This window comes from Acipenser ruthenus, chromosome 1 (assembly GCF_902713425.1).
Source record: "Acipenser ruthenus chromosome 1, fAciRut3.2 maternal haplotype, whole genome shotgun sequence".
Taxonomy (NCBI): Eukaryota; Metazoa; Chordata; class Actinopteri; order Acipenseriformes; family Acipenseridae; genus Acipenser; species Acipenser ruthenus.
This window is the reverse complement of record NC_081189.1, coordinates 938,190-951,625: the sequence shown is the minus strand read 5'-3', so window position 1 is coordinate 951,625 and position 13,436 is coordinate 938,190. Positions and strand designations below refer to the sequence as shown.

At 38.1% G+C, this 13,436-nt stretch overlaps 1 protein-coding gene across 2 annotated transcripts in view; it reads right to left on the bottom strand.

Annotated features, from left to right (window-relative positions):
* Window positions 1-199: 199 nt before the first annotated feature.
* LOC117973294 (ubiquitin-conjugating enzyme E2 R2) overlaps window positions 200-13,436 on the bottom strand; it is a 38,184-nt gene continuing 24,947 nt past the window's right edge. For both annotated transcript variants that reach the window (XM_059024946.1, XM_059025009.1), the window contains 4 exons: window positions 12,493-12,579; window positions 8,856-8,953; window positions 8,337-8,471; window positions 200-5,956 (listed from right to left, as the gene is read on the bottom strand). In XM_059024946.1, the coding sequence (XP_058880929.1) occupies window positions 5,710-5,956; window positions 8,337-8,471; window positions 8,856-8,953; window positions 12,493-12,579 (567 nt within the window). In that variant the 3' untranslated portion in view covers window positions 200-5,709. The remainder of the gene's footprint in view (window positions 5,957-8,336; window positions 8,472-8,855; window positions 8,954-12,492; window positions 12,580-13,436) is intronic.

Below are 13,436 nucleotides of genomic sequence, written 5' to 3'. Positions count from 1 at the left end.
TGTAATCCTATACAGAGTGATTCTGAACAAAAAGAAAAATATTGCATACTTTCTTACCAATGACTACAATTAGCTGGTGTAAAATCCACAGAACATCAGTTTCATTATATATATATATATATATATATATAATTGAAAAAGGAAAAATTCCCTCTCAGTGGTGCTCGTGTGAAAAAAAAAAAAAAAACACGACACAAACTAACAATACAGCATCCTTTATTTCACATTTTTATTAGTCAGTAAATGCAGAGACCAAAATAAAATCTACAGCAAAAAAGAGGCAGTAAGAAGGGAAAATTTGCTTGAACAAGAGAAAGAGAGAGAGAGAGAGAGAGACACAGAAAGAGAATTCTACTGGGACAGGTAAACACAGGAGGCAAACTATAAAAAACCAGGAAAAAGAAAAGAACTGCAATTTCAACTCAGACAGGACTATCAAGATACTTTAGTGCAGCATTTTCAATGTATTGAAATCTTCAGGCTACAGTTCAAATCCAAAGTTATTTAACTTTTTTCAGTTTTTATTTACACAACATGTAAACTCATTTTTTTATTTATTTATTTTCTCCAAGTGGATGACAAACAAGCGAATGGCAGAACAGAAATCTTAACCGTACGAGTTTCTTATTTCTACACATCCCGGGAGCCTGTTGAAAGAAAACAACAAAAGCAGAAGTAAAAGCAGTATTTGTGTCACCCAAGGAACTCTGCAGTTCTTTACCCCACGACAAAGGATGTGAGTTCCATGGAAACCTGTCACTTAGAAAGAGAGCCAGGGACCACGATTAGTACCCTGTAGCAATGGGCCTGCACACGAACAAACCCCAGTACAGAGAACGTGGCTAAAACGGAATTCTAACAAACTATCAGTAAAACAGAACGCAACGCCGTATCCATTCTCAACCATCATACTGTGTTAGGGTACCCAAGCACCGAGCCAAATCCGATTAACAGCTGCAGCACCACAGACACAGCACAAGAGTGACACATTGACCTGGGAAAAAGATACCACTTTAGAGAAAATAAAACCCAAACACACACAGGCTGGGTTGGGCTTTTATGGCTCCTGTTCAGAAAAAAAGAACATAGTAAAAGGTACATTTGAAAAAAAAAAAAAAACACATCAAGCTGCTGTCCAGAGACAGCTTAAGAAAATGACACAGCACAGGGTCAGCCCTTTGCCATAGCCAGCATACCTGCTCACATTCAGACAGGCTGCACTCTTTACACAGTCGTCGTGGGACGTGACAGCCAGTCGTATCACTTTTGAAATTGTCAATACTTGTGTAGTAACCCACACTGTCAATTTGTGTTGGGACTTTAAAACCTATATTCAGGGGGCAACGGCAAATATTTGTGAAACAGAAAGCCTGAATATTCCCACAAAGCGAGCTTCAAAGCTAGCATGCAAAGAGACCGTTTGGGAATTCGGTGAAATATTTGTTTCAAACCTCACAACCGAGTCCAAAATGGCCTTCGCTTCAAACCCAGTTATACACAGGTGGAAATATACTGCAGTACCATAAACTCCAGTTTATACCATAGCTTTCATGCTGTAGGAATTTTTAAATCAATATTCTGGGGCAAAATCCAGGCCTTACTGACACTCATCCTAATGCCTAATGGAAACACAAGACTAATCTTTTGGTCAAAAATGACAAAACAGAATTATAATTATTAAAACTACTTCCGATCATCAGCTCAGCCCCTCCAACTATGCATGCCTGCTTTATACCAAAACAGATGGATAGATGCAGATTCATAATCAGGAATACTGAAATATCACTGTACTCTTATATGGGATAAGAGAATTTCAGTAGGCATCTACAAATAACCCATTCTTTTAAGAAACATTTAAATTCTCTTTCAAAAACTAGCAGCGCCAAGCGAAAATGCCATTTTAATTAAACAGAAGCCACGATATTCAGAGTTTCATTTTTTTGAATAAAAAACAATGTATTGGATGCTGCTACTGGTGTGTGCATGTTTCACCACAGACACTTTGAACAGAGCTGCAGTAGCGGCAGCCTGGTGAAATCTGCCTAGATGGTGCTCTATTGTATAACATGAAAAACGTGCTCAAAGCTGCAGTTGCGAGGGTATCCTCCAGGGGGTCTCAGCGTTGCCATGTTTAGAAATGGGATACTGTATTTGTAAAGCAACATGCAAACACGTCCATGATAACATGGGGCAGACAGGTTAAGGGGTTGTAACAAGTCTCCAAATGACAGCAAATCACAGCGGTCAGCTGGGTAATGTCCACCAAACATCAACTGTTCTACAGTGTTGTATAGAATCAAACTAAAAAGGTAGGCAACACATCCTTAAAACTTTTAATACTAACACATGAGGAACTGGGGACATATGCACTGTTAAGGCAGCCCATCTCAATAATGGATCAAACATACAAACTTCTTGAATGTCGAGCTGCAGAAAATTAAAATGGCCATCCCTTCAGTAACAGATGTGCCCCACCCCTAATCCCTTTAAAGGAGCTAGACAAGCACACCGAACCGAACTGCTTAGTAGAGGTGCAATTGCACACACAGTCTTACATTTATTTTGCAAATCAGAAGCAGAAAAGCCTTGGCAATCAGTTCTGAAACACGGAGAGGACGTCAGCTGACCAGCTGGCCTAGCTTCTACTACTCTGACCTTGCACTTTGGCAGGCTGTATATGATTACATGGCTCTGGGTAGCATGGTTTAGATTTGAAGCAGTGAGGGAGAATCAGCTTTAGAAAGCCTGCTCTATACTGCATTATTACACACATGTGTACATTACTGAAGTAAAAGGAAGGTGAACCAATTCACTCAGGGTCACACTCCAAATCAGCTCTTATAAAAGTTCACCATGGTATTTGTGCAGATTTCCCATTGTTATACTATGCATTTCCCACAGTTTATGAATATGCTTTACCATACCTCATTATTTTTTACAGTGCTTACCTATGTTCTACCACGCTTTATTAAACTGTTCTATGTTTTTACTATGGGGAGCTTACATACAGGAGTGTCTACAGTGGGGTAGAAGCCAGGTCACACCACCCCCACTTCTCAGCTCAAACCAATTCAAAGAGTCAGGAGCTAAACTAATGCAGTTTCCACACACCTGTCCAAAAGCACTGAGGTTTCAAATAATACAGACAGTACACCTAGTCAGACAGCTGGTGGATATTTTTGGCACTGTACACCATACCAGAAATATCCTGATTGCTTGACAAAGCGTATAAATGGGAATGAGATTTGAGGAACATGGAAACATAACCTCACTTCAAGACCAGGACGTTTGCAGCGGTTTGTTGAGATGTTATTTATCTGTGCAGCAGTAGTATGGCACATTGTCAGACACTTCTACCATAGTAACCTTGAGGTGGATGGACTGTTCCACATGACCCAATTTTCCAGAACTTCTAGGTAATGCACAAGTCATTTCTAAAAGCGTCCCAGTAAACACATTGAAGCCTCTATGCATTTAATAGCCCACTAATGTTTAATGAATGCAGCCTGAAGTATAGTAAGAGAACATACCATAACTACCATACAGCAGAATAACATTTAAAAAAAACAATTTCTAGCACTGATAATTCCAGAAAAACTTCAAAACATGTGCTAGGAATTGGTTGGGTCTCTTCCACAGTCTCAAAGAAGACTTATCTGCGGGCCACAGTGAGGCATGTCATTTCAACTGTGGAGTGGGATTCAACTTGGGGGAGGGATGCTACCTGTACAGGTTACATAACTAAACACACAAAGAAATCCATATAGAGTGTCCAGTCCTGCTTTACCCAATTGCAGCAATCCTCAGACACTGCTACCACAAACAGGCTCCCCACTGAAATGACACGTGTTTGCAACAGAGCAATCGTGAGCAGCCATCAAACTGTGCCCCAGCTCTGGAGAGCTGCCAGCTCATAGAACAGGAGTAGGGGCTCTCTGTTTTCCAGGATTCCTCAGCCTCCGCTGCATGCAGAAGCACGAACATGCTGCCATATTTATAAAGCTGGTTGATGCAGGCACAAGCTGAGAGTGTCTGCACAATGCCAACTAGGACACATGGCAGCATCCTAAACAAGCACCATACGTCATTAAAAGGTATGATCGCTCGTAATTTCAATTAACCCTAAAAATGATGATCTGGTTTTCTATCACAAACAGCGGTCGTGTGTCTCGCAGAAAGCCTGTGACTGTAGCTAGAGAAGGGATATCCTCTACTCCAAACGCAGCATCTAAAATAGTCTGGTTAGCTGTCCATGTGCCTTGGTCCAAGATATCTTTCTTGGACTGTCTTGGGACACCCTTCATTCTCCAAGCCCCAATGAGGTTCACCTGGTGCCGACCTCCTTGTTATTTCAGTCCTAAGCATGCCACACTTTGTTTTAGCCTTGAAGCACATTTCTGTGGAACCCTCTGCACAGGGTTATCAGGGAGCCCTCTCCACTCCTCTGTTAATAAGTAAAATGTCTCTGCAGAATCTGTGGCTGTGTATTTCCTCAGTAAAGACCCTTGAAATGTCGTGGCATAAGAAGCTGTTGTTAACCAGGATGGCTTGTAGTGTGTTTTGCACGTCTGTACTCCCAGAGACATAGAAGAGGTTACATAGCCCTGCTAGCCAGTACTGTATTATCAAGGGAAGCCTCTATCTATGCCAGACTATCAACTGCACACAAAGTAGGGTTCATGCCAAGTTAGTTTTAATCTTTCTACCTGAATAAAAGCCAACAGTGGAATTTACCAGTCAGGCTGTTGACATGCCACTGCAGTAATTACTTTGCTAGTCTCTATTCAGTATGGGTCTGTGTTGACCAAATTCCTTTCTGTAACAAGTTCAGAAGACCTTCAACTATGGGATGGCCTGTGCTGTAGGTTGGGCCATGCAGCAAACTCTGAATTGACCTTCCTTAAAAAAAAAACCCCACTGAAATCCTCTTAAAAAAAAAAAAAAAGTACCAGTAATCAACCCCTTTATTATCAAAACTGAAAACGTATTTTAAAGGGGAGCTCATTTTAGCCACAGTCTCCCTACCTGTAGGTTGCTTAAATTCATGATTACTGGTTGGTACCTGACAGGGCAGAAATCTGCTGAAAAGGGCAAGGAAATGGGACAAGGGAGTACCCTTAAAAAGAGGTTTTGATTTTCTATTGTACTGTACCACAAACATTTAAAAAGAAAAAAAAGAAAAACCAGGCTGTTTGCAAGAGAATTTCATTTTGTTCGGGAGCCGGGAGTTACACACTCTGTACAATAATGGGTGAAGAGTAATGAGGTGTGTGTTTCTTTTTTAAAATTTAAATCAAAAGTCCATAAAAAAGGAGCAACTGGTAAAAGCCACACAACAGGAAACAGCACAGAGTGGGCAAGTTACTTGTTATTAATAACCGCTACTGAATTCAAATTCTGAATATTTTTTAACCCCAACAGTGCTCCTCTTCACCCCACTGCCTCGCATCCCCTATTCTCCTACTCCAGAGCACCGTGGAGAGGAGGTCTGTTAAATTAGAAATAAACTGGGATTGGATTACAAGCTGCGGGGGTTCATCTGAATTGTTTGCACTGGCGGTTTTGCTTGTTGCATTGCCTGCTCTTTTTCAGCTTGTGTGTGTGTGTGTGTGTGTGTGTGTGTGTGTGTGTGTGTGTGCGTTGGACGGGCGGAGAGACAGACAGATGAGCGGATGGATGAGTGGGCTGTTTCGGGTTGGGGGGGGGCGGTCAGGACTCCTCGTTCCCAGAGTCGTCGTCGTCCTCGTAGCAGTCACCCTCCTCGGCACCCCCCCCGCACTCCCCGTCCTCATCCTCCTCCTCCTCCTCTATGTCATCATCGTACAGGTCGTCGTACAGCAGGTCCGAGCTGCTGTCGTGGGAAGGCACTTTGGTCTGGATGCAGTACTCTGCCAGCGTGGTGGGCACCTTCACACCATCCTTCTCAGCCTCTGCCTTGGTGGCTAGGACCTGCTTCCTGAAGGGGGTGGGCAAACACAGAGGACAGGAGGGGGTCATATTAGGGTAGCGGTACTCAACTGGCCCTCGAGATTGAATCCAGTCCAGGTTTTCACTCCAAGCAGGTTCTAATGTAGTTAATTGAAGCTGCTAAGAGACAATTAACTAATTTAGGACCTGGCTGGAATAAAGACCAGCACTGGAATGGATCTCGAGGGCCAGAGTTGAGTAGCACTGTATCGGGGACTGCATTTCCACTGCCTCAGATCTCTTTCTGGGGAATCTGTTCATCAATGGTTTTAACAGCAGAAGCTCATTCAGGTCTTGTGAAAATGGTTTGTTTGATATATAGACATGGCATCAATATCAAGCTAAATGGCAAGGCTTTTGTGATGATGGATGGATCAAAGACACAGAACATAAAAAAAGTACTGGGTTTGCAAGGAATGACCATACGCAAAGCATTCAGCCTGTAGGTAGATTGAGCACAGAGAGCTCAAGTGATCAGTGTTTAAACTCCATGCGAGAGAAGCTGAATCCACCATACCAGGCTAATTAGAATCACTGGAGTAAACAATTACATAAGCTGCTGTTTGAAGAAAACGCATTGTTCTTTGACTGTTTAACCCCAAGTTAGAAACAACAGAACTGTGGACAGACTGCAAAACTAAATGTACAATAATGAAGCCCCTAGTCAAAATGTTTGTGTACTTGACTTAGTTATTAAGTGTTACCATACACTCTGAAGGCTGGTTTATACTCCATCACTCGACTATCGCTCAACTGAAAGCCCAGTGACAGCCGGCTGTCTCTCGATTATCAACTGACCAACGCACTGCCACCGTCCATCGACGCACTGTAAACACACAGCGACACTGAAGTACTTCTAAGAAGACAAATACTATTTAGCTTAGAGGGCTTCGAGACCTTTTAAATAATGTGTTCCTACACATGTACATAGCTAACCACAAACAAGAACAAAAATAGGAACACATCCTATTATTTACACATCTTATAATTCAGCTAAAACGCAGCAATTTAAATATATTTAACTTGACTTGCAAATGTCAAAAACAAAATGTCACATTACTACCAAACTGTAACACGTATTTTACACACTTTCAATATCAGTTTGTAATTATTTTTACAGTCTCTGTGTCTATCCACACACAGTAAACATTTATTCTATGGTCTGAAAAGCTAGTACATTCACGATATGAAAAAGACTTTGTGTATTAACTCTGTTTTGACGAATCTGTTTTTCTGAGCTACAAGCTACATGGATGGAAATCAGACTTTAGCAGTTTGAGGCATTTCAGGTTTTGAAGCTTTTCTGCTTCATCAAGAGCCTGCAGCTAGTAAACCTAAAAGGTCTCAAAATGCTGTGCAGCGAGTGTCTTATTTCCATCCCGGCGCTACATGCAGATGCATTCTGGCATCTGGTATTATACAATACGTGTGTTCTAGACAGATCACAAGAAAGACACACTGGGGCTGTCATGGGTTGAGCGCTGGTGTTCCGTTTCGTTATGAATTCATGTGGTTTTTATCTGAGCTGTACTGCAATGCAGGCTAGCTCTCATTCTGTTATTTTAACTGACTGCGTTCTAGAAAGAAACACTGTATGCAGTAGGTAGCTAGATTAGATAGACAAATATATCGTTTGATTTCAAAGCTCGTTTATTTGTTATATTCCATTTATAATTCAATCGTATTGTCCCACAGTTCCGCATTGCGGTTCTTTAATATTATTCAAACATATATTAAGATATGACAGTGACATTATGTGCCGGTCAAAAGACACACAACTTTGAAGCCTTTCATTTGCCGAGAGTGTAAAATCCTCAAGCATTCTCTTTTTTCTGCTGATCTTTATAATCTGCTCTATCTACAACATACATGCAGGGATAGGCAGTAATTATACTGAGCAGCCTCTCAATAAATAGCCTGTCATCCATTTTTAGCGTTCTATCACCTAGCAACAGGGTCAGCGACGAGGTCAAAGTTCAGTTGATTTGAACTCTCAGCGACTGTCGTTTTGGAGCAGGGCGCTTGTCGGAAGACACTATAAACTGCAGAGCGACACGACAGAGATGATCGCCGGTCGCTTTGCTTGTTAACGATGGCCGAGCGATGGAGTATAAACCAGCTTTAAGAGTGGTTTTCAAGCACAGTGCTCCCTATAGTGCTGAAAATTGTGAAATATTGAAAACAGTTAAATAGCCCTTATAAAGCGAAGGACTATAGGACATAACAATTTACAGTCGGGATGGCCTAACTGCAAATTAACCTAATTCATGAACTACCAAATTGTGAAATAACAAAAGGAGTAATACAGGAAACAGTGTGAGTGAGTGTGCTCCATTTCACAATGTGCCTGTGCGAGCACGACCACGTACCTAATGATCTCAGCGTACTCCTTGTCCTTCCCTTTGCTGTCTCTCCACTTGCGGAACATGACCGAGGCGTCCACGTTGGCAGGAGAGAAGGTGTTGGGCTCATTAAGCAGGGAGATGACGCTCAGCAGGATGGTCCTGCAAACACAAACACTGAGAACATGCTCTGTATTCACACAATTCCCTGCATTTAACTGCCTCCCTTCCTAGTGCTGTAATGTCTCCATGTGTCACATGCAGACTCCTACCCCAACCTCCTAACACGATCTAAAGATGTTTACACAAGGACGGAGATGTTAAGCTTTCAATGGCAGCATATCCCTTTACAGTGAATACGGGACAAGACAACTGTGGAACAGCACCTCCAGAAACACTGTGGTGGGGCTGAGAGTTAAGCAATGATGACTTTCAATGCAACATTACAGTAAAGGGGAAGCAAGTAGAAGCCTGTGCACCTATTTGTGCGATTCTGCGGTATAGCCCCCCTCAAAAGGTGTTTCAATAAGTGGCTCCCCGCGTTACCTGACGTTCTGGGTGGGGTTCCACCTCTCGGAGGGCAGCTCTCCGCTTTGAGGGTCGTCCACAGGGGGGTGAAGGATCGAGATGCACACATCTCCGTTCTGTGGGTGAACACGGACACAGGCAAAGTGAGTGTTGCACACTTCTACTGGGGTGCAGTCACAATACAAAAAACAACAGGGAGCATTCTGAATACAGAACAGCATTATCAAAGGAGATCTAGATAGTCGGTGGTAGTAATACTAAAAGACATGTTAAGATATTGGGAAATACTATATACAATAGTATAGCAGTGTGGAGTAGCGGTTAGGGATCTGGACTCTTGACCAGAGGGTCGTGGGTTCAATCCCCGGTGAGGACACTGCTGCTGTACCCTTGAGCAAGGTACTTTACCTAGATTGCTCCAGTAAAAACCCAACTGTATAAATGGGTAATTGTATGTAAAAATAATGTGTAAAGAAAATAATGTAATTGTATGTAAAAATAATGTGATATCTTGTAACAATTGTAAGTCGCCCTGGATAAGGGCGTTTGCTAAGAAATAAATAATAATAATAATAATAATAATAATAATAATAATAATAATAATATAATTATGGGAGAATGGCGATATTGAGGTATTTGTTTTGTGCTGTGAACTTTGCTTCTGTTAACCGAGGGCCAAGCAGAGCCTGATCAACTCATTTTGCTTTTTCATTTTAACCTGGATTCGAACCCTGACCTCCCTCAAGAGGGGAAAGCCTTGACCACCGCACACCAAGCATTCAGTTGTACTTCATCCTTTTATTTATTTTGTATTTCATCCTTTTATTTACTTTGTATTTCATCCTTTTATTTACTTTGTATTTCATCCGTTTATTTACTTTGTATTTCATCCTTTTATTTACTTTGTATTTCATCCTTTTATTTACTTTGTATTTCATCCTTTTATTTACTTTGTATTTCATCCTTTTATTTACTTTGTATTTCATCCTTTTATTTACTTTGTATTTCATCCGTTTATTTACTTTGTACTTCATCCTTTTATTTACTTTGTATTTCATCCTTTTATTTACTTTGTATTTCATCCTTTTATTTACTTTGTATTTCATCCTTTTATTTACTTTGTATTTCATCCTTTTATTTACTTTGTACTTCATCCGTTTATTTACTTTGTACTTCATCCTTTTATTTACTTTGTATTTCATCCTTTTATTTACTTTGTATTTCATCCTTTTATTTACTTTGTATTTCATCCTTTTATTTACTTTGTATTTCATCCTTTTATTTACTTTGTATTTCATCCTTTTATTTACTTTGTATTTCATCCTTTTATTTACTTTGTATTTCATCCTTTTATTTACTTTGTATTTCATCCTTTTATTTACTTTGTACTTCATCCTTTTATTTATTTTGTACTTCATCCTTTTATTTACTTTGTATTTCATCCTTTTATTTACTTTGTATTTCATCCTTTTATTTACTTTGTATTTCATCCTTTTATTTACTTTGTATTTCATCCTTTTATTTACTTTGTATTTCATCCTTTTATTTACTTTGTATTTCATCCGTTTATTTACTTTGTATTTCATCCTTTTATTTACTTTGTATTTCATCCTTTTATTTACTTTGTATTTCATCCTTTTATTTACTTTGTACTTCATCCTTTTATTTACTTTGTATTTCATCCTTTTATTTACTTTGTACTTCATCCTTTTATTTATTTTGTATTTCATCCTTTTATTTACTTTGTATTTCATCCTTTTATTTACTTTGTATTTCATCCTTTTATTTACTTTGTATTTCATCCTTTTATTTACTTTGTATTTCATCCTTTTATTTACTTTGTATTTCATCCTTTTATTTACTTTGTATTTCATCCTTTTATTTACTTTGTATTTCATCCTTTTATTTACTTTGTATTTCATCCTTTTATTTACTTTGTATTTCATCCTTTTATTTACTTTGTATTTCATCCTTTTATTTACTTTGTATTTCATCCTTTTATTTACTTTGTACTTCATCCTTTTATTTACTTTGTATTTCATCCTTTTATTTACTTTGTACTTCATCCGTTTATTTACTTTGTACTTCATCCTTTTATTTACTTTGTATTTCATCCTTTTATTTACTTTGTATTTCATCCTTTTATTTACTTTGTATTTCATCCTTTTATTTACTTTGTATTTCATCCTTTTATTTACTTTGTACTTCATCCTTTTATTTACTTTGTATTTCATCCTTTTATTTACTTTGTACTTCATCCGTTTATTTACTTTGTACTTCATCCTTTTATTTACTTTGTACTTCATCCGTTTATTTACTTTGTATTTCATCCTTTTATTTACTTTGTATTTCATCCTTTTATTTACTTTGTATTTCATCCTTTTATTTACTTTGTATTTCATCCTTTTATTTACTTTGTATTTCATCCGTTTATTTACTTTGTATTTCATCCTTTTATTTACTTTGTATTTCATCCTTTTATTTACTTTGTATTTCATCCTTTTATTTACTTTGTATTTCATCCTTTTATTTACTTTGTATTTCATCCTTTTATTTACTTTGTACTTCATCCTTTTATTTACTTTGTATTTCATCCTTTTATTTACTTTGTACTTCATCCTTTTATTTACTTTGTACTTCATCCTTTTATTTACTTTGTACTTCATCCTTTTATTTACTTTGTATTTCATCCTTTTATTTACTTTGTACTTCATCCTTTTATTTACTTTGTACTTCATCCGTTTATTTACTTTGTATTTCATCCTTTTATTTACTTTGTATTTCATCCGTTTATTTACTTTGTATTTCATCCTTTTATTTACTTTGTATTTCATCCTTTTATTTACTTTGTATTTCATCCTTTTATTTACTTTGTATTTCATCCGTTTATTTACTTTGTACTTCATCCTTTTATTTACTTTGTACTTCATCCGTTTATTTACTTTGTATTTCATCCTTTTATTTACTTTGTATTTCATCCGTTTATTTACTTTGTATTTCATCCTTTTATTTACTTTGTATTTCATCCGTTTATTTACTTTGTATTTCATCCTTTTATTTACTTTGTATTTCATCCTTTTATTTACTTTGTATTTCATCCGTTTATTTACTTTGTATTTCATCCTTTTATTTACTTTGTATTTCATCCTTTTATTTATTTTGTATTTCATCCTTTTATTTACTTTGTATTTCATCCTTTTATTTACTTTGTATTTCATCCTTTTATTTACTTTGTACTTCATCCTTTTATTTACTTTGTATTTCATCCTTTTATTTACTTTGTATTTCATCCTTTTATTTACTTTGTATTTCATCCTTTTATTTACTTTGTATTTCATCCTTTTATTTACTTTGTATTTCATCCTTTTATTTACTTTGTATTTCATCCTTTTATTTACTTTGTATTTCATCCTTTTATTTACTTTGTATTTCATCCTTTTATTTATTTTGTATTTTGACAAGTAAAAAGAACACGACACTTTGTGAAAGAGAGACAAGTTAAAGGCAAGAAAATATAAAAAGGCAAATTCCTTTCCTTAGTACACAGTGTAGCACACTAACCTCTAAGCCACACTATCTTCCCACTTTTTGGATTAAAACACTAAATCCCATTTGCAGCCACAAACTACCCAGGCACTTGCACGCACGCTCTTACCTCGTAGATATTAGGATGCCACATCTTGGTGAGGAACCTGAAGGTGGGAGGGGAGTAGGGATAGTCCATCGGGAACTTAATATGAGCCTGAAACACAGAGAGAAAGAAAGAGTTAATCCATCAGTTACCCAGGAAACAATTGTTATACAGTAATAAAAACAGTAGCAAGACACTAAGACAGCATAAACAATAATAGCTATAACACATGAAGATGCATCAAGTGGAGACAACCACCTCCCTCGACTCCCACTTTGCCTGTACTTTCATGGCTGGTTTCACAGACCCCAATTAGAACTAATCTTGGACTACCTAATGTTATTTTATGTAAGGTTATCCAAGATTCGTGCTTATGGGTGTCTGTGAAACCAGCCTTTAGGGCGCCCTGTAGTTCTCTCACATTATCATTCCCCTTTTAAGCTGATCCTATTAAAGCAAACATGTGGAATTCAACTCCCAGGTTATGTTAAGACAGCAAAACTAAGTTTACTTCAACTACTGCCAATTCCCTGGTTTTATTAGGAGGTGTAAGATGACAGTTTTCACTTCCCGTCTGCTTGCACTCTGCTAATTAAAGCCTGTTTTCAAACCGGATGCATTAGGAGGCTGCGTCGTCCAGTGATTAAAGAAAAGGGCTTGTAACCTGAAGGTCACCGGTTCAAATCCCACCTCAACCACTGACTCATTGTGTGACCCTGAGCAAGTCACTTAACCTCCTTGTGCTCCGTCTTTCAGGCGAGACGTAATTGTAAGTGACTCTGCAGCTGATGCATAGTTCACACACCCTAGTCTCTGTAAGTCGCCTTGGAAATAAACAAATAATAATTAGCACATGGCTCTGGTGATGCCGTAGATATGTATCATCCATAACTATTGAACACTCAATAGTGCTCAATTTAGAAGTACTACAGCACGAGTACACTAGAGCCATCTCAGAGATGTTTCAA